Here is a 20415-nt window from a genome sequence, read left to right as displayed (position 1 = left end):
AATATGTTAAGAATACAGTGAGCAACATGAGCATTGAAGAAAGAAACAGATAAATGGGAACATCTCAAAACTAAACACTTCTGTGCATCAAAGAACTATGCCAAAAGTAAAAAGACAGCCTACATAATGGGAGACAATATGTGGAAATGATGTATCAGATATGGGTCTAGTATCCAGAATATATACAGTAATCATTCATCTCAACAACAAAAAAAACAAACAACCCAATTACAAAATGGGCAAAAGACATGAACAGACACCTCTCAGAAGAGGAAATACAAATGGCCAAAAGGCACATAAAAAGATGCTCAACTTTTCTGGCTATTAGGGAAATGCAAATCAAAACCACAATGGAATATTATCTTACACCCACCAGAATGGCCATTATCAATAAAACAGAAAACAACAAGTGTTGGAGAGGATGTGGAGAAAGAGGTACACTTATCCACGGCCAGCGGGAAGGTAAAACGGTACAACCACTGTAGAAGGCAGTTTGGTAGTCCCTCAGGAAGTTAAGTATAGAATTGTTATATGATCAGCAATACCATTCCTAGGTATCCAGAGGACATGAGGGCAAGAACACAAACGGACATTTGCACACCAATGTTTATAGCAGTGTTATTTACAACTGCCAAGAGATGGAAACAGCCTAAATGTCCACCAACAGATGGGTGGCTAAACAAGCTGTGGTTTATACATACAATGGAATATTACACAGCTGTAAGAAAGAATAAAGTTATGAAGCATATAACAACATGGATGGACCTTGAAGACATTATGCTGAGTGAGATCAGCCAGAAACAAAAGGACAAAATACCTGTGGTCTCACTGATATGAACCAAGATTAATGAATGAACTTGGAGAATTTCAGTTAGGAACAGAGGCCATCAGGAGATAGAAATAAGGTAGATTTTGGGTAATTGGAACTGAAGGCATACAGATTGTGTAAAAGGACTGACTATAAAAATTCAGAGATGGACAGCACAATACTACCTAATTGTAGCACTGTAATGTTAGTACACTCAATGAAAGTGAATGTGAGAATGATAGAGGGAGGAGGGCTGAGGGCACAAATGAAACCAGAAGGAAAGACAGACGATAAAGATTGAGCTAGTATAATCTAGGAATGCCAAGAATGTACAATGATAGTGACTAAATGTACAAATTAAAAAATGTTTTTGCATGAGGTAGAACAAAGGAATGTCAATATTGCAGGATGTTAAAATAGATGGTAAATCATATTTTAAAACTTTAACTTATATGTGAAACTAAAGAAAAAAATGTTTATTTGGTACAAAATTTATATTTTGACCAGTGCATTTCTTAATATAACTTATATGGACAGATTAATTGAACACCATAAATACATTGGGTAGGGCATGATATTTTGTTGGTTTGTCCAGAGTGATGCCCTGATGAATCCCAGAGTGATTTGATCAGTGAGTGGAAAAGTATTTGCAACGTCCCCTTCAGGGAATGATGAGAACAGGGATAATTCAACTTCCCCAAGTTGAATTCTTAATATTCTCACAAGCAGTGTGGACAACCAAAGCTATAAGCTGAGCTCCCAGTCTTGGGGTTTGTTCATATGAAACTTAACCCTGCAAAGGATAGGTCAAGCCTACTTAAAATTTAGGCCTAAGAGTCATCCCCAAGAGAGCCCCTTTTGTTGCTCAGATGTGCCTCTCTCTCCAGCCAGAACAACAAGAAAACTCACCACCCTCCTCCTGTCTATGTGGGACATGACTCCCAGGGATATGGACCTTCCTGGCAACATGGGACAGAAATCCTAGAATGAGCTGAGACTCAGCATCAAGGGATTGGAAAAAACCCTAGAATGAGCTGAGACTCAGCATCAAGGAATTGAGAAAATCTTCTGGACCAAAAGGGGGAAGAGTGAAATGAGACAAAGCGTCAATGGTTGAGAGATTCCAAACAGAGTCAAAAGGTTATCCTGGAGGTTATTTTTACACATTAAGTAGATATCACCTTGCTATTCAAGATGCAATGGAGAGGTTGGAGGGAACTGCCTGAAAATGTAGAGCTGTGTTCCAGTAGCCATGTTTCTTGATGATGACTGAATAATGATACAGCTTTCACAATGTGACTGTGTGATTGTGAAAACCTTGTGTCTGATGCTTCTTTTATCTACTTTGTCAACAGACGAGTAGAACATATGGAATAAAAATAAAAAATAGGGGGAACAAATGTTAAAATAAATTTAGTTTGAAATGCTAGTGACCAGGAAAGGGAGGGGTAAGGGGTATAGTATGTATAATCTTTTTTTTTTTTCTGTTTTCGTTTTTTTCTTTTTCTGTTGTCTTTTTATTTCTTTTTCTGAATTCTTGCAAATGTTCTAAGAAATTATCATGATGATGAATATGCAACTATGTGATGATATTGTGAATTACTGATTGCTCAAATGTGGCCTATCTCTCTCTCAGCCAACATGGCAAGCAAACTTACCAACTTTCCCCTCTCTACGTGAGAAATGACTCCCAGGGGTATAAGCTTCTCTGGTAAAATGGGACAGAAATCAGAGAATGAGCTGGGACTCAGCATCAAGGGATTGAGATCATCTTCTCAACTGAAAGGGGGAAGAGAGAAATGAGACAAAATAAAGTGTCAATGGCTGAGAGATTTCAGAGTCAAGAGGTTAATCCGGAGGTTAGTCTTATGCATTATATAGATATCCCCTTTTTAGATTAAGGGGTATTAGGCTAAAGGGAAGTGCCTGAAACTGTAGAGCTGTATTCCAGTAGCCATGTTTCTTGAAGATATATGTACAATACAGCTTTCACAATGTGACTATATGATTGTGAAAACCTTGTGTCAGATGCTCCTTTTATCTATGTTATGGATAAAAGTTTACCGATGAGTAAAAGATATGGATTAAAAATAAGTAATACGGGGAACAAATGTTAAAATAAATTGAGTAGATTGAAATATTAGTGAACAATGAAAGGAGCTGATAAGGGGTATAGAAAAAAATAGGGGGAACAAAGGTTAAAATCTACTGAGTAGATGGAAATACTAGTGGTCAATCAGAAGGAGGGGTAAGGGGTATGATCTGTATGAGTTTCTTCTTTTTTCCCCTTATTTCTTTTTCTGCAGTGATCCAACTGTTCTAAAAAATGCTCATGGTGCTGATATACTACTTTGTGATGACATTGTGAGCCACTGATTGTACACCATGCACGTAATGTTTGTATGTCAACAATGTTCATGTTTATATGTTGCTTTGGTTTGATCATACAAACCAAATTAAATTTATATATATATATATATATATATATATATACAAAAGGAGTCTTCCAGTGCTGTCCAGCCTCCAAGATGCCCCCAATCATCCCTACTTCTAGGTAATCAAACCTTTATGTAGTCCCCTCCCACAGAATATAGGATTGACTTGGGAAACCAATACAATATTGCTGCATGATGGTATGTGACTTCCAGAGCTAGGTTCATATAAGATGGTGGCTTCTGCTTTGCGCTCAGATTGCTCACTCTAGGGGAAGCCAGCCACTGAAATGCGAGGTCACTCAAGGAGCCCATGGAAAGGTTTACCAGTGAAAAACTGAGGTCTCCTTCCAACAACCAGCATCGGCTGCCAGACCTTTAAGTGAGCAACCTTTGAAGCTGATCTTCCAGCCCTAATCTACCCTTCAGATGAAGGTAGCCTTGACAAACATATGGACTGCAACTTTATGTTCAGAACCACCCAGAAAACCACTTCTGACTCTTTAACCCAAAAAAACTGTGGGGTAATAAATGTTTATTTTTATTGTAAGCCACTAAGTTTTGTGATAACTTAGGCAGCAACAGACAACTAATAACTTCCTTAATATAATTCTTCAAACTTTTTAAGATCCCTTCTTTAGGATTAACCTCAAGAACAGAGGCTATTCTTAGGAATTCTGACTGAAATTCCCATAGAATCCGTATGCTAAAATCTAACCCTTTTCATCCTCTGGTTTCCATCTGGTATTAAATGATGAGACTGACATTAAATCACGCTTTCAATTAATCATCTAGTCTTTTAGAAATTAAAAAAAAAATCAATGACTCTTAGATGGTGGGTAAATATACCCACTATACATTCCTGTAAGTTATAATTAGTGTTATCGTCCACTTTTAATTGTTAGGCAGTGAGTCAGCTATACATCTGGAATTAGCAACAAAATGTAAAAGTTGGGGCAGAGGGGTGGGCACTAAGAGGATTTAAGGACTATAACTCACAGAAGGTTCGCGGGGATAATCTGTTTTTCCGTTAAACTGGGGGTGGAAAAAACCTTCAGATAAATACTTCGAAACTGTGGGGGGGGGGGGGGAGTAGTTTTAAAGTGCCCAAATCACATCTACCCTCTGGATTCCGAAGCAAGTAGGAAATAAACTAGTAAGATGGACATTACGTATCAGGTTTCTTTTCTAAGAAAGCGGAACTGGAAATCTGAGGCTTGTACTCGAGACTAAAATGCGCTACCCTCTTTCCCTGCTCGCCATAACACTCGGACTAGTTGCAGACAGCCAAGCCAGAAAACTCAAGTTTTCCTACTGCCTGCTCCAATAGGCTTGACGAGAAAAACAAAAGAGAAAAGAAAGAGGGCAAGCAGATATGGAAAGTAAAAGGGAGAGAAGTGCTGGGGGTGAGGATAGGGGTGAAGAGAGGAAGAAGAGTACGAGCGGGAGGTATAGTATAGTCTCTCGGTAAACTGAATCGCATCAATCAGGTGCCCAAAGATACGCAAACTCCGCACTGGGACTATTCAAAGCCTAAAAACACTAACAGGACAAAACGTCTCTATCCACAGAACGTTTGCAACCTACGCGACGCACAACCCTGACAATGCTGGGAACATGTAAGTTAAAGCAAAAATAAAAACAAAAGTGTCTGGGTCAGCGTGCCAACTTAAGAGACAGAACCCAACTCCAAGTCAGCCAGACTGACACACAACCTCTCTGGCGGCTGGTGAACTGCCGCAGTGCCCGCTCGGACCAGAGTCGCTGACTAGACGCTCAAACTGGGAGAAGGGGAGCCCCAAAAGAAGGGCCGGGTCAGAACCACACCCTCCACAGAGCTGGCTCCACGCCGGATCCGCCCACGGGGTCGCACCGCACAGGCCTGAATGACCCCTTACTCTCGCCGGTCACCCTCTAGAATAGCTAGGGCGGCGTGGGGGACACTCTCCAATGAAACGAGAACGCAACCCCGAGCTCCCCACCTTACCAGCGCCTCTGAAGGCCCAGAACGCGGAAGAAGTAACTCCCCACCCCGAGCCCGATGCCCACTGGGAACTGTAGTTCTACGCTCTGAGACAAACAACCCCCAGAACGCTCCGCAGCGTTTGTTTCGGATTGGCATTTACTTCCTAAGACTTCGAACTTCGGCTCCGCCCCAGCCAGCGCAGTGCACTATTGGGTATTGTAGTCTTGTTAGGTTCGGTGGCTATCGGCCGGAACGGAAATGCACGGTGGAAACGGAACTCTCTTACCCCATTGGACGCCGACCCCGATACGCTTTTGCGCAATCTGTGGATGGCGTCGTAACGCCGTGGGGAAAGGCAATCGGAGTGGAGCTTAGATCGCTGCCTCTGGCTTTTTATTTTTCTGCTGGCAGGATTTGGTTGTTGGGTGTTCCTCTTTTGTCTGTTGCACGCATCCCACCCTCTCTATTTGCTTTCCCACTCCTTGGATCCAGCCCTCTGTGCATTCAGCCAGTTCTCTCACCCTGCTGTGAGCCCCTCCTGGTCCCCGGGTGGGCCTGGCACGGAGGCGTAACTATGGAGAATATGGCGGAGGAGGAGCTGCTACTCCTGGAGGAGGAGGTGGAGGTGGCCCAGGTCCAGGTCCCGATCAGGGCCTCGGACTCAGCTCGGGTCCCAACGCCGGCCCCGGACTCGGCCTCGGCCCCGGCCCTGGACTCGGCTCCGACTCCGGCCTCGGCTCCAGTCCCAGCCCCCGCCCTGGCCCAGGCTCCGGCCCTGTCCCCGTCCCTAGCCTCTGCCCCTGAAGAGGCTGAAAGCAGTAAGTGCAGGAGGCCCAGATCTTTCTGCAGCAGGAAAAGCGAGAAAGTGCGCTTTGCTGGGGAGTAGGGGAGGCCCTTCCTCACTGGAATGTTTTTTGGGGCAAAGCCAGGTCTAGGGAAATGGGGGTTGGAGGGAGGGAGAGGGGAAACCTGTATGGCGTGTAAAACGGGTACAGGATGGGAGAAAGCAACTCTAAACCTAGAGAATATCACAGCGAAAAAAATGTGTGGAGGCCAGGGGTGCCGCAGATAGAAGGAAATAATGAGATTGAGGGTTTTTTCCTTAAAGGGGATCTTTTTTTGGAACAGAATTAGGAAGTTACACACAATTTGGTAGTTTCCCTCTCCGCCCAGAGTTTATTAAAGCCTTTAAAAGGTGATAGAGTAACCGAAGCAGCCTGTTTACTGTATTACATCCTAGTAGCTAAGATATAGAAACCATTGCTGTCAACTAGCTTTATCATCGACATATACAGAGGTATTTTTTCCCACTGAGGTATTTTTTCCCACTGATTCATTAGCTTTAGCAGTTTGCTTCCTAAGAGAGTTTGAGGCTCATGACTAGTTTAAGAGTTGAATGAGTTATGTATGTCTTGCCATACACACACACACACACACACACACACAAATACCTATTGTTTTGTACTCCAGTCAGAAGTAGACTGTTGAACGTTAGTAGTCCATGTTCTTTTGCTTCTTGATTATGTTTGCATGTTTTATAACTGGTAATTTGTTGGACCGTACAGGAATTTAAAACACTGATGAGTAACGTTTTCTAAACGATATGCACATTTTAAAATGTAAGGTCTAAATAAGACTGAACTGGAAATTAAAAATTTTGTATGTGTGGTCCATAAATTGGCCTTTATGTTCTTTATGAATTATTACTTAAATTTTCTTAATTTATTATCTTTCCTGCTTTTGAGCCACTGTGAGTTTAATGTTTATAAAATTCTTTGAATATTTATAGTCTCATAAATTGTTTTGCAATTTGAAGACAACATACAAATTATAATAGATTTACGAGTAGGACTGAGTGCAATTAAGTATAAGTCAGCATGCTTCAGGTAGACATCTGTACTATGTAAAATCAGAGCTTGTAGGTGCAAAAAAGGCTAGTTTTTTCTGCATGCACAATTGCAATGGAGAGGGCACACTCTCCTGAGTAAGGAGCCTCCCTACCGCCACTTGTAGAATGTATTTGTAATATGAATCACAAGTGGGGTTAGGAGCTGTAGGGAATGCATATTTGCTCCTCCATTCCATTCCCACCATCAAGAAAACTTTAAACATACTTTGGAAAGATTTACTTGTATATTCCAAAATGTATAAGGATGTAATTTGAAGAATGTGTAATGATTGAGAAATGTGATAATGCATTTCTGAAACAAATAATGTATTGATTGAGAAATCTGAAAATTGCAAGCCTGGAACAAATAGTATTCATCGAGAAATGTGAATTATTAAATTATTTAATAGATGGTCTTGTTAGTGCTTTGGAATTAGGCGTAACTAGGCAAGGTGAAGATCCTATATCTGAAATAGAATGGCAAATTAAAGAAAAAGTAACAGAAGAAGCTATCAAAGAACATCCTAGTATCTTGGACTCATCCCATTTAGCAAGAGATTGCCTATTACCTTCTGGATTATTACTGTGGTTCAAAGTACAGATTGAGTGATTTAAGGTACAAATTGTCTGTACTATCTTAAACCAGAAACTGATTTTGGAGCTGTATATGGACATTAGATGTCTATCGACAGATCTTTTAGACAGATCTCTGAGAGTTTTCATCAACAGTGAACCATAGGGGTTTCAGTTTTCTAATTTACCAGGCAATCCCCTTTCCCTTATTTAATACAACTGAATAGTTAGAATTATTTCAATAAGCACATCATTATGTAGTGTATATATGTTGTTTCACATGCACAGATCTTTGAACTGTGAAAAACAAATAGGCTTTATGGTTACAAACTAAAAGAGTTTGGTTTGTACATATGGATTCATTGTCTGAAAATTACTAACTTAGCAATTAAAAGTTTAATAAATGGGAAAAAAATTTGCCAGTTCATAGAAGTTATATCTCATCATAAGTCATATGAATATTACCTATTACAGGTTAGTCAAGGTGTTTGTTGCTCTTTATTTTTGCTCAGGTAAAGAATAAGGTGAAGAATTGTCTTTTTATAAATTTAAGCAGGATTGTTTGTGCTGAATTGAATTTCCAGAATTATTGACCTGAGCACCTACTACATATAAAAAGACTAGTGATTTTTTAAATTATTATTTAACAAACTTAAGTGTCAGCTGTGTGAAAGTTACTGTGGTAGGCAGTAAGCCATTTACAGAGAATAAGGCATAGTCCCTGCCTTCTTATTGCTTATGTGTGGGAGAGCCAAACAAGGGGCACAAATTGTACCGAAGGGTGAACAAAGGAATTAAGGAATTAGGAATGAGGCTGGAGGGAGAGGAACAAGTAGGAAGGTGGCAGTGTCAAGAATAAAATTTAGAAGTATTAAGGTTCAGGTCAGGCCACGGTGGCTCAGTAGGCAGAGTTCTCACCTGCCATATGGAAGACCCAGGTTTGGTTCTCCGTGCCTGCCCATGCAAAAAAAAGAGTCTTAAGGTTCTAATTGTATAACCTAATAGTAATGAATATTAAAGAGCCCTATGGTTTTATGTCATACCTTCTTGGGGATCATTTCCTAGTGTTGTATTTTCACTTTAAATTTTCATTTCCTTTGGAAAGTACATGTATTTAGAAATCTCCATCCTTAAAAAGAAAGATTGCAAGTTACAGTTCCATCCTTCTCCTTTCTAATGCTGCCAAACTTCTTGAAAAACTACTACATGTTAATTTTCCATTTCAGTCCCACTCCCGAACACCTCAGTGAACCTGCTTTCTTAAAGATCGCCAATGAACTACAAACTACCAAATCTAGTAGTTTTTCTGGATCTCTGTTTGTTATACCTATCAATGTTGAAACTTTTCTTTTATACAGACCCTTCTCCCTTGACTTTTGTATTATCTTGATTCTTCTTAGTATTTATTTTTTTCTGAGTTTACCTTCCTGATTCTTTTTCCTTTATATCTATTAAAAATAACCAAATCCCTCTGTACCTCACTTCAACATTGAATCCATTTATGTTAATCAGAAGTGGGTTGAGCAGCACTAGGGAATGCATGCCTTCCCCCAATCAAGAATATTTTAAACATCTTTTAGAAAGATTTATTCATATATTTCAAAATTTCTTAGTATGTAATTTTGAAAAATGATAATTGGGAAATCTGAAAATTGGTCAGAATCTGAAGTGCAACAGAACTAAAATATGTATTAATTACATTTTGCAATTAGTTTTAGGTGGTCTAGTTAATCCTTTGAAGTCTGTCATAACTAGACAATACTGGGTCTTGGCTTTTTTTTTTTTTTTTTTTTTTTAACATGGGCAAGCAGTGGGACTCGAACCCAGGTCTCCAGTGTGGCAGGTGAAAATTCTGCCTGCTGAGCTACCGTGGCCCTCCCTGGGTCTTGGCCTTTACCTTCTCATTGGGGGGCGGGGGAACCTTTCTTACCCATTTTCATAGTTTCAGCTAACATTATTCATGATTGTATCTCCATTCAAAATCCCTTCTGAAATCCAAAAATAAATTTTCAGTTGCTTACTGGACATTCCTACATTTACTACTTTACTGCTTTACAACTATGTCAAACACACTATGTCAAAAGCTAAATTTGTTTTCTCCTCTTCCTCTCTGCAAAAGTGTTTTCTTCTTCTTTCATTGGTTGATGGTATCATCACTCTCAAAATCTTAAGAATCATCTTTTTTTCACCCTTACTTCTCACGTCAGAAGTCCTGTTGCTTCCTTCTGTCCCTTCTGTTCTTCTGCACCTTTCCATTACTAACTTCTCACTTCTGTAATTAATCCTCAATTCTGCTGCCAGAGGTGCCCTCCTGAAACACATTCTAATTAAATCATTTACTTTTTTAAAAACCTACAAAAACTAACCATTACCTAAAGAATAAAATTCATGCCTTCCATCTGCATTGCATTTTTGGCTGCATATTTTTCCACCCACTTTACCCCCAAATATTCTACATTCTAGTCAGGGATGTAGAGTAGAGGTGGCTGTACGTTCTAGACCACATGCCTTTGTCCATGAGGTTGCTTCAGTATATAAGGCCCAAATACCACATTTCTTCTTATTGAAATTTTATTCATACCTTAAGTCTTCATCAAATGTCACTTTTCAGAGTCATTTGTTGAAATTAATTACTCTTTCTTTTGTGTGCCCCCATCATATCACCCTTACTTCATTGAGTTCATCTTACCTTGGGTAATAGAAGTTAAAGTATTCAGCTCCCCCACTCGATTGAAAGCCCCTTGAAGACAAAGAACATGGCTTATATTTCTTATGTCAGTATTTTGTACAGAGTAGAAACTTTTTTGTAAAATTATATTAATAATAAGATAAAACTTAAAAGCTGTGGTTACACAATGGACTTTTTGTATTCCGTGGCACTCCTCATTTATAAACTGAGTTGTGGCAGTATTCCTGTTGTGGGTACTAGGACACTGCTGCAGGAAATAGAAGTGTAAATTTATTTGTGACAGGATCAAATAAAAATGGAATTGAAATACAAATTGTTAAAGTATAATCTTCTAATTCTTAAAATTACTTTTCCTTTCAGGGAGACACATCTCAATTCAAAGGCAGCTTGCTGATCTAGAGAAGTTAGCTTTTGTAACAGAAGGGGATTTTGACTCTGCCAGTTCACTGAACTCAGATAATCTTGATGCAGGTATTTCCATGTTTGTTTGTTTTTTATTTCTAATTATTTACAATCTGTTTACTCGTGAAAATAGTTTGCCAAGAATAAATTTGTTTATTTCCATTGAACTAGAATAGTAAAATAAAAATTTTTATTCAGGAAATTGATAGCCTTCTAATGTGCAAAGGTGCTGTTGGAATGAGATTTTCACAACTCCCCAAGGAAATTGCAATCTCTTGGATTTCTAAGTACTGTGTATTCTGTAAGTTAGAAATTGCCTTTAGCTGTGGTTAACAGAGATCCCAAAAAACAGTAGCTTAAGTAGCATGGAACTTAGCTTTTTTTTGTGAAAGAATTCCCAAAATAGGAAATAAAGGGCCTGCATGAGAGTCCATGATATCAGCCATGCCCTAAGCTTCTCCTGTCTGTCTTTTCTGTTAGCCTTAGTTAGGGCTTTGGTTTCCGTTTTCAAGGTGGCTTGTAGGACTCCAGTCACACTTCTAAGCTTTAGAGAGAAAGGAGGAAAAAGGAAGAAGAGGGGGGAAAGGTTGTGCCAGCTAAATCAGCCCGTTTAAAGGACTTTCTGCGATGACCTTTCAGTGACTTTTGGTTAAATATCTTTGGCCAGAACCGTGTCAGGTGATTATCTTTGGCTTCAGGAGAGGCTGGAAATGACCTTGTCTTGACACATTACCAACCTTAAAGAAAAGGGGTTCTTTTGGAAAAGATGAAAGGACAATGGAAATTGCATAGGCAATTGGGCTTCTCTCCCACAATGCAGTTACTAGTGTGTTTTAGCCACAGTGCAGTTATCATCAGTGTGTAGTTAAATACGGTTAATGTTCTTATCACCAGCATCTTACACACTTGTCCTATATTATCCAAGTTTTCATTCCACAATTAAAAGAATATTAAAGTTAAGTATTGTAAATAACCTATGGATATATTAGATTTATACTATAAAAATAGATTACTTTTTTTTGCTCAGAGGTTATTTAAAACTGAAATAATTCTGAGAAACATCTTAGATGCTCTTATTTTTGTGAAGTTATCCTTTTTGTGTCTCTAAGTGACCACAAGTAGCAATTGCTTTGATCAAATACAGTTTACTGTGTTTCCTAGTGTGATCTCTGTTCATATGCTCTGTCAACTCAGTTTTAAAATTTAATGTATATTTCTTTGCTGTCAAATATATAAAGTGACTTTTAGAATGGAAATAATTATATAGAGTCTATGGACACTAATTAAAGTATTCTTTCATTACAGATCTTGTTTTAAAGCATCTTAATCTTTGACTATTTCCTCTTACCCTCCTGGCTTATTTTACTCTAGTATACTATACTCCAACAATTTGTTAAATATTGGAGACCTCAAAACCATTGACCCTGTCTGTTTTTAACTATCTTTAAACGCCCTTCATGTACTTCTTACCTTACCTGTCTTAAGATTCCATGATCCAATACAGTAATCACTTCCTTGCAAATACCCTGAGTCCCTTTCCTCTTCTCTCTCCATCATACTTGCCAAGCAGATCCCCAGCCTAATGAAACCCCATATTTCCATGTACTCCATGCTTGCCCTTGAACAGCTGAATGCTGATCAACAAAAATGCACTACCATGCTGACCAAGCTCAGTCATCACCGAAGATTGTCATTACTTCCTGAAAATTCTATTTTTTTCCACTCTTCAGAACACATGCTTTACATCTTCTTTTTCCCCAAACCTCTACACCTTGTCTCATACTCATTGACAAAATACAAGCATTATACCAAATATTTCCTCATCTTTCCATCACAGAATCTAGCCTGCTACATCCATCTGTACCTGTATTCATTGCCTTATCTCCTACTAGAATGAATAATATGTCCCTGCTGGTATCACTGTTAACTCTTCTGCTAATATTTGAGTCCCATTGCTTCTCATATACTCAAGGACTTCCCTTTCTTTCCTGCCTCATGTATTATTCCCTCTCTACTGCGTTTTCCCATCAACATACAGGCATGCTCTAATATCTGCTTCCTTTTAAAAAAAGAAAATAAAACTTCATTTGATCCCATGTACCGCTCCAGCTGTCACCCTGTTTCTTTTTTTTTGCTCCACTTATAACAAAACTAAAAAGTTGTCTATACTTGCTGTTACCTTCTCCTTGATTCCCTTTTTATCTCACTTTCCTACTGAAACAGTTCTTACCAAGTTTACCAATTATCTTTCTCCTGTTAGATTGAAGGTCCTCTTCTTTAATCTCAGAGAAGGGGTATAGAATAGTTGTTTCAAGTAGTCGTTTGTAAGCTTTTTGATATCAGTGCCCTTTAATATCTTAAAAATTATTGAGGACCCCAAAAAGCTTTTGTTTGTATAGATTATATCTTTCAGTTTTTATCATATCAGAAATTAAAACAGCAATTTGGAAATATTTAATTTTTAATTCACTTAAAAATAATAATAATAAAACCATTACAGGGCAACATGAATAGCATTTTTTAATGAAAAATAACTATTTATTTGGACAACAACAACAAAAGTAGTGTGAAGAATGGCATTATTTTATATATTTTGCAAATCTCCGTAATGTCTGGCTTGAGAAGACAGCTGAATTCTCATCTCTGGTGCTGCATTCAGTTGTAATCACGTGTCATATATCCTCTAGAAAACCCAACTCATTATACATTCATGGGAGAAGGAGAGTGAAAAAGGCAAAATATGCCCTATTATTATAATGAAAATAATTTTGATTGTGTATACCCTCTGAAAAGATCTCAAGGATCCTCAGGAGTCCCTGGGCCATACTTTGAGATTCACTAGCTTAGATCATGGACTTCAAAATGAGATTTTAGTTTCCAATCCCAGGTCTGTTATTTTCTACCTGTGTAACCTTGAGTAGGTTACTTAACCTCTCTTTCGTCAGTTTCATTTTTGCCTCTTTCAAAATTTCGACAGTCATATTATTTGCCTGAGATTTATTGTAAGGATTAAATGTGTTAATACATGTGAAGCTTTAAATGTAAAATACTCCATAAAATTTTAGTATTACCTAACCTCTCGGTAGCATTCCATACTACTAGTTAATACTAATAGTTAACAGCTATTCTTTTATGAAAGGTTTTTTTGCTCTCTCTCTCTCAGCTTCTGTGACAAGGCACTTTCCTAATTTTCCTCCTCTCTTACTGAAGGGTTCTTCTTTTTATGTACCTTTTAAGTCATGGCCAGTTTTAAGTTGTGAAGCCAGAATTTTGAGTCAGGCCTACTTGATTGCAAAGTCTGGACTCTTTGACCATGTTCCTTAATCCTGGTATCATCTTTTCCTTTTTTTCTTCTGTTCTGTTTTATTTCTAGTGCCCTAAATTGCAATGTATTTAACTTTTAAGATGGTATAATTTCCTTTTGAAGTAGAAAATATTTATACCTGTATTTTCATTGTGCTATATGTGAAAGATATTTTTGGATTAACAAGTATTAAATGTTATTTCTGCATATTTTATTGCTTTAGAATTGAATTTGAGATTTTAATTTTTTTGTGCACCATTTGTCAAAGTTTTATCTGAGATGCATTATATTTTTAATTACATAATACTTTTGTCTAGATGATCTGCGATCTTTTTGGAAATGTTAACAAACAAAAAAGACCATGCTCCCAGTCTCAGAACAGCAATTATATTGACTTCCATCTGTTCCTTCTTACATTTTTCTAACTCCCCATGTTAAAAAATCTGTTTTCCTTACTATAGAGTAGTAGAAGAATACCACAACACGTACTTATGCTCTCTGTCCAGCTCTTGCCTCTGCAAGTGTGGTAACTGCTGCCTTTTCCCCTCTCCAGAGTACAGAGTGATGTTCTCTGGCAGATAGTTTGGCTGGAAGGCTATCATGCAGTTTATCACTTCTTTATTTTCTCTGTCCCCACTGGCAGCAAGAATATCAACTAGCCAAAGAGAAGAAAGTTTCAGGGTAGAAACAATTATTAACATGATGATGAACACACAACTGTATGATACTATTGTGAGCCACTGATTATACACCATGTATAGAATGTATGTGTGTGAAGATTTCTCAGTAAAAAAAAAAAAGCTATTCTTAACCATGTGCTTACAATTATTGTTAACTATCTAAGGGTTAAAGATGTCTCCATAAAGTTAAGAAGATTTTAAGAAGTAAAGAGGTATGGGTTCCCTGTTACCTCCTTGGAGCTGAATTCAGACATTAATAAGTAGTGTTTCCTGTGCTTTATTCTTTTTTCTTTTTCAGAAAGCAAACAGTCTTGTCCACTGTGCCCTACAGAAAAATTCAGAGCTTGTAATAGTCATAAGCTTCGTCGTCACCTTCAGAATTTACACTGGAAAGTCTCAGTTGAATTTGAAGGTTGGTCTTTTTGTACTTGTTAAAAAAATAATTTAAATGAAAACTCAACATATGGTAATAGTTTTGGAATTTTATTTTGAACATAAAATATTTTCAGTTTAAAATTATGAGGGACCTTATCTGCATCCCCCCTACTCTCTACCAATATATTCAATGCAAGATTATTTAGCTCTACAGGCAACAGATAAATGATATAACTAGTTCAGCAAACATTTATTAAGCATCTCCTCTGTACTGAATATTCTGCTTGGTCCTAGGGATCTGTTTCCTTTAGTAAATGCTGCAATATATCAGAAAAGGAATGGCTTTTAAAAAGGGGAATTTATTAAGTTGCAAGTTTACAGTTCTAAAGCTATGAATAGGTCCAAGTTAAGGCAAGCCTATGAAAGTGTCCAAATTAAAGCATTCCAGGGAAAGATACCTTGGTTCTAGAAGGCTGATAATGTTTAGGGTTTCTCTCTCAGCTAGAAAGGCACATGGCAAACTCTGCTAGCTTTCTCTCCTCCTTTCATAAGGCTTCCCCGGGGCGTTTTCCTTCTGCTCCAAAGGTGTCTGGCTTTGTGGATTCTGTTGGTTCTGGTGGCTCAAAAGCTTTGTTCAAAATGGTTCCCTCTTAAAGGGTTTCAGTAAGCAACCCACCTTGAATGGGTGGAGACACATGTCACTGGACACCATCTAATCAAAAGTTACCATCCACAATTGAGTGGGCCCCATCTCCATGGAAACAATCAAAAATGTCCCATCCAGCAATATTGAAAAATTAAAGGACATGGCTTTTCTCGGGTACATAATAGGTTCAAACTGGTACAGGATCCAAATTGCTTATTGAACAATTTTAATAAATTATAATTTTTCTTTTTAAATAGAACTATGATTTTATATATATTTTTGAAAGTATATTAAATGTAAAAAAAATAATAATTGGCATGAGTATTGGAAAAGAGAAGATGACATTATTGCTTTTTTCTTATAATAGCTTTAGAAGAAAAACTACCAAAAGTGTATTCAGTGGCAGGATATAAGATAAATTTTCAGAAATCATAACCTTTCTCTATTCTAAAGAAATGGATATTAGGAAAAATATACCATTCATACTAATGACAGAAATGACACTATTTAGGGATTAAATTAAACAAGAGGATCCATATAATAAAAAGATTAGAGGAATCTTACCAAGTAAGAATTCCTAGACTGTTAGATAATAAAGACTGAATATCATAAAATGTCAGTTGTCCCCAAATTAATGTATATGGTGCTTCACTGAAAATCCTGTTTTTAAAGTGTCTTAAATTTTATCTAGAACTTTAATACATAGTGAATCTAATCACACCCATGGTCTCAATTATATTGCATTCCCTCTATGCCTTCTAGTTTCTTCCAGAACAGCCAAGAAAATAAGAATAATAAAGGCAAACTGACCTTCCTATAAATAAAAAACACTGTAAATCCAATGTAATGAAAATAAAATGGTGACATAGGATGAAACAAATCAATAGAACAAAATAAATAGCGCAGAAATAGATACTCCATACATGGAAATTTAATATATGACAAAGGCAATATTTAATTTTAGTGGGATAGTATGTTTTAATTAATATTCTAGTATAATTTGTTAACCATCTTGAAGAAGAAAACTTTCTCACCCCTATTTAAAACAAATTCCTGATAAACAAATTAAATGTAAAAAAAAACAAAACATTGTTCAGAAGAAGACCTAGGTGACATCTGTCCAAGGATAGAGGACCCTTTTCAACCAAGACAAGAAATCCAAAAACTATTTTTAGAAATATAGAATTTTTCAACTATTTAAAAATTATCTACTTTTGCATGGCCAGAGAGACCGTAAAAAAGTAATTGATTGGGAAATAAATAGGTGCAATGCAGTTGGTAGATAAAAGGTTACTATGATATACATAGTTTTACAAACTGATTAAAAAGAAAAGAATACCAAATAGAAAAAGGGGCAAAGCATATGAATGACAATTCATAAGAAAAATATAATGAAATGGTTAATAAATATTTTTAAGGAGTTTGATTTTTCCAGTGGTTAGGAAAGTGTAAATTAAAATGAAAATGAAGATTTTTCAAGCATCAGACTGGTGAAAGGTAAAAGAAATCTGTTTTAGTTTGTAAGCTGCCAGAATGCAGTATACCAGGAATGACTTTTAAAAAGGAAATTTATTAAGTTGCAAGTTTACAGTTCTAAGACCATGAAAATGTCTGAATTAAGGCACCAACAAGAGGTTACCTTCACTCAAGAAATGCTGATGTGGTCCGGACTACCTCTGTGTCAGCTAGGAAGGCACCTGGGTGGCATCTCCTGGGGTCTCTGGCTTCTGGACACCTCTCTCACCTGGCACATAGTGATGTCTGCTAGTTTTCTCTCCTCATTTCATAAGGCTTCCCTGGGGGCATTTTCCTTCTATATCTCCAGAGATCTCTGGCTGTGTGGGCTGTATTGTCTCTGAGTTTTTTCCAAAATGGTTCCCTCTTAAAGGGTTCCAGAACTTTACCTTGAATGAGTGGTGGCACATCTCCGTGGAAACCATCTAATCAAAAGTTACCACCCACAGCTGGGTGGGTCACATCTCCATGGAAACAATAAAAATGATCCCACCCAGCAATATTGAATGAGGATTAAAGAGCATGACTTTTCTGGGGAACATGACAGTTTCAAACCAGCATGAGTAGTAACACTTTTTTCTGGTAGATTGGGGGCAAATGAATACTCTCAGTTTTGCTGATGGTAATGTTAAATTATTCTAGCAATTTTGAAAACATGTCTAGCCACATCTTTCAAAATTTAAAAAACACATATCCATTTGCTATCCAGTCACTGGATAGCAAAAAAAATCAAACTCCTTAAAAATATTTATTAACCATTTCATTATATTTTTCTTATGAATTGTCATTCATATGCTTTGCCCCTTTTTCTATTTGGTATTCTTTTCTTTTTAATCAGTTTGTAAAACTATGTATATCATAGTAACCTTTTATCTACCAGAGAAGTAAAACATCAACAGACAAGATAGATATAAAAGGATATTCACTGCAGTTTGTACTTAGTGACAAGAGCTAACACGGAATTAAAATAAATGCAGCGATTGTAGAATAAATTTTACTGCATCCATACTGTGAAATATTATATAGCCATTGAAAAGAATATATTAGATGTATGCCACCTAACTTGGAGGGATTTCCTAATGAAAATAACATATAGGGAATGTTTTCTGATATTCCATTTGGATAAAACAAACAAAAAACCTAATTATAAACTTTAAAACCTAAATCGAAGAACTTTGGCTTTGGGTATGTAAAGGTTGAGATTCTTCTAAGTGGAGCTGTCAGGTAGGTTGCATGTGGGTAGAGTTTGTGGGGAGGGATTTGGAGTGGAGATACAGATTTGAGAGTTGTCAACATATGGGTGGTATTTAAAGTTATGAGACTGATGAATATATTTAGAGAGAAAAGAAAAGGTCAAGGGGCCAAGTTCCTGGATACTTCAACTTTTGAAATGGGAGAAATGATTGGATATAAGGTATAAGAAGAAAGGAGTTAGTAGTAATTAAGGCTTTGAGTTAAAACCAACTGTAAGGCATTACTATGGAAAAAAAAAAAAGTATAAAAGAGGCCTGGATCAAGAGAAAAGATAATTTAGCCCTTAAGAAATCGATTCTGAGATGCTGATCTGAAAATCAGGCATAGATCCTTAAAAAGCAATTGGAAAATAAGGTCTTACTCTTAACAGTGAGTTTGTAACTTCGAGATATAATTTGGGATTCCTTCCTATAGGGGAGATAATTAGAATCATGAAAAGAATCAAATTATGAAGGAGGAGAAAAAAGTCATGTAGCAGACCAAACCTAAGGAATGTGTCTACATTGTCAGATATAAAGGAAGATGAAAAACTACAGAATATGAAGAAAGGGAACCAAGATATTTCCATGTCATAAATGAAAGAGGCTGTATACTGGCAAATATAGCATAAGGCAAAGAAGATGAAGCTGGAGAAAAAAATCATGGCTGTAGAGAATAGGTGATAAATCTGAGTCCCCAAAGAAACTGTAAATAGTCATGGCAGCACCAAGATTCAAACTTGGATCTCCTTATTTGATTATATTTATTTTATAAATATCACGTTTAACAAACATATAAACTAAGGTAACTTCATTGAGATAAATTAATCATAACATAAATATAAAGATAATCCCAATTTATAAAATAAAATTTGCTAATAATTATTCTGGAAATTAGCTTGTTTAATATATAATAATTGCATGTTTTATGAACGGTGATAAGACAGCCCACCATTCTTCATTCTAGGTTATAGGATGTGCATCTGTCACTTACCTTGTCGACCAGTGAAACCAAACATTATTGGAGAACAGGTAATCAAATATTGGATGTTTGTATTTTAAAATTTATTTCTCACTCTTTTTAATGAAATTACAATTTTTGCTTTAATATTAAAATTTGCATGTTCTTGTGGTTTAAGTTTTTTTTATTATGAAAAATTACATATATACAACAAAGCAAAAAATTTCAAAGCACACTGCAACAATTAGTTATAGAACAGATTTCAGAGTGTGCTGTGGATTAAGGTTCTACAATTTTAGTTTTTTTCTTCTATCTGCTCCAAGATACTGGAGACTAAAAGAAATATCAATATAATGATTCAGCAGTCATACTCATTTGTTAAGTCTTCTCTTCTCTGTTATAACTCCACCTTTTCCTGTGATCTTTCTCCCACTCCTTAGGGCTATTTGGGCTATGCCCATTTTAACTTTTTCATGTTGGAAAGGGCTATATATAATATGGAATAGCAGGATGGGAATAGTTGATGTTCTGAAGAGGCTGGCCCCTCTGGGTTTCAGGACTCATCTGGCCTAAACCCATCTGAAGGTTGTACGTTTCTGGAAAGTAATCCTAGTGCATGAACCTTTGTAGAATCTCAGATAGAGCCCCAAGTATTCTTTAGGTTTGGCAGGAATGGCCTTGGTTAGGGGTTGGCAAACCATGGTAAATAGCACTATCTAGCTGAAGCTTGCATTAAGAGTGGCCTCCAGAATAGCCTCTTGACTATTTGAAGTCTCTCAGAAGTTGAAGATTCTGTATCCGATGTGACTGTGTGATTGTGAAAACCTTGCGTCTGATACCCCTTTTCTCCAGGGTATGGACAGATGAGTAAAAAAAAAATAAAATAAAATAACAACAAAGATAAAAAATTAATAATAGGGGAATATAGAGGGTAAAAATTGGGT

General features: G+C 37.0%; 1 protein-coding gene across 4 annotated transcripts in view; it reads left to right on the top strand.

Moving 5' to 3' along the window:
- Positions 1–20415, top strand: part of TRMT1L (tRNA methyltransferase 1L) — an 83148-nt gene that overhangs the window by 22130 nt on the left and 40603 nt on the right. Inside the window, exons 1-5 of one of the 4 annotated variants that reach the window (XM_077157222.1) lie at positions 4472–6024; positions 7505–7654; positions 10717–10827; positions 15041–15154; positions 19478–19542. In XM_077157222.1, coding sequence (XP_077013337.1) covers positions 5127–6024; positions 7505–7654; positions 10717–10827; positions 15041–15154; positions 19478–19542 — 1338 coding nt within the window. In that variant the 5' untranslated portion in view covers positions 4472–5126. Of the gene's footprint in view, positions 1–4471; positions 6025–7504; positions 7655–10716; positions 10828–15040; positions 15155–19477; positions 19543–20415 lie in introns of those variants that run through there. The other 3 variants (XM_077157219.1, XM_077157218.1, XM_077157220.1) reach the window with 3 other exon arrangements.

The sequence above is a fragment of the Tamandua tetradactyla genome, chromosome 4, assembly GCF_023851605.1.
Source record: "Tamandua tetradactyla isolate mTamTet1 chromosome 4, mTamTet1.pri, whole genome shotgun sequence".
NCBI classification, from domain to species: Eukaryota; Metazoa; Chordata; class Mammalia; order Pilosa; family Myrmecophagidae; genus Tamandua; species Tamandua tetradactyla.
The sequence above is the reverse complement of the archived record's forward strand: the minus strand, read 5'-3'. Positions and strand labels throughout refer to the sequence as shown.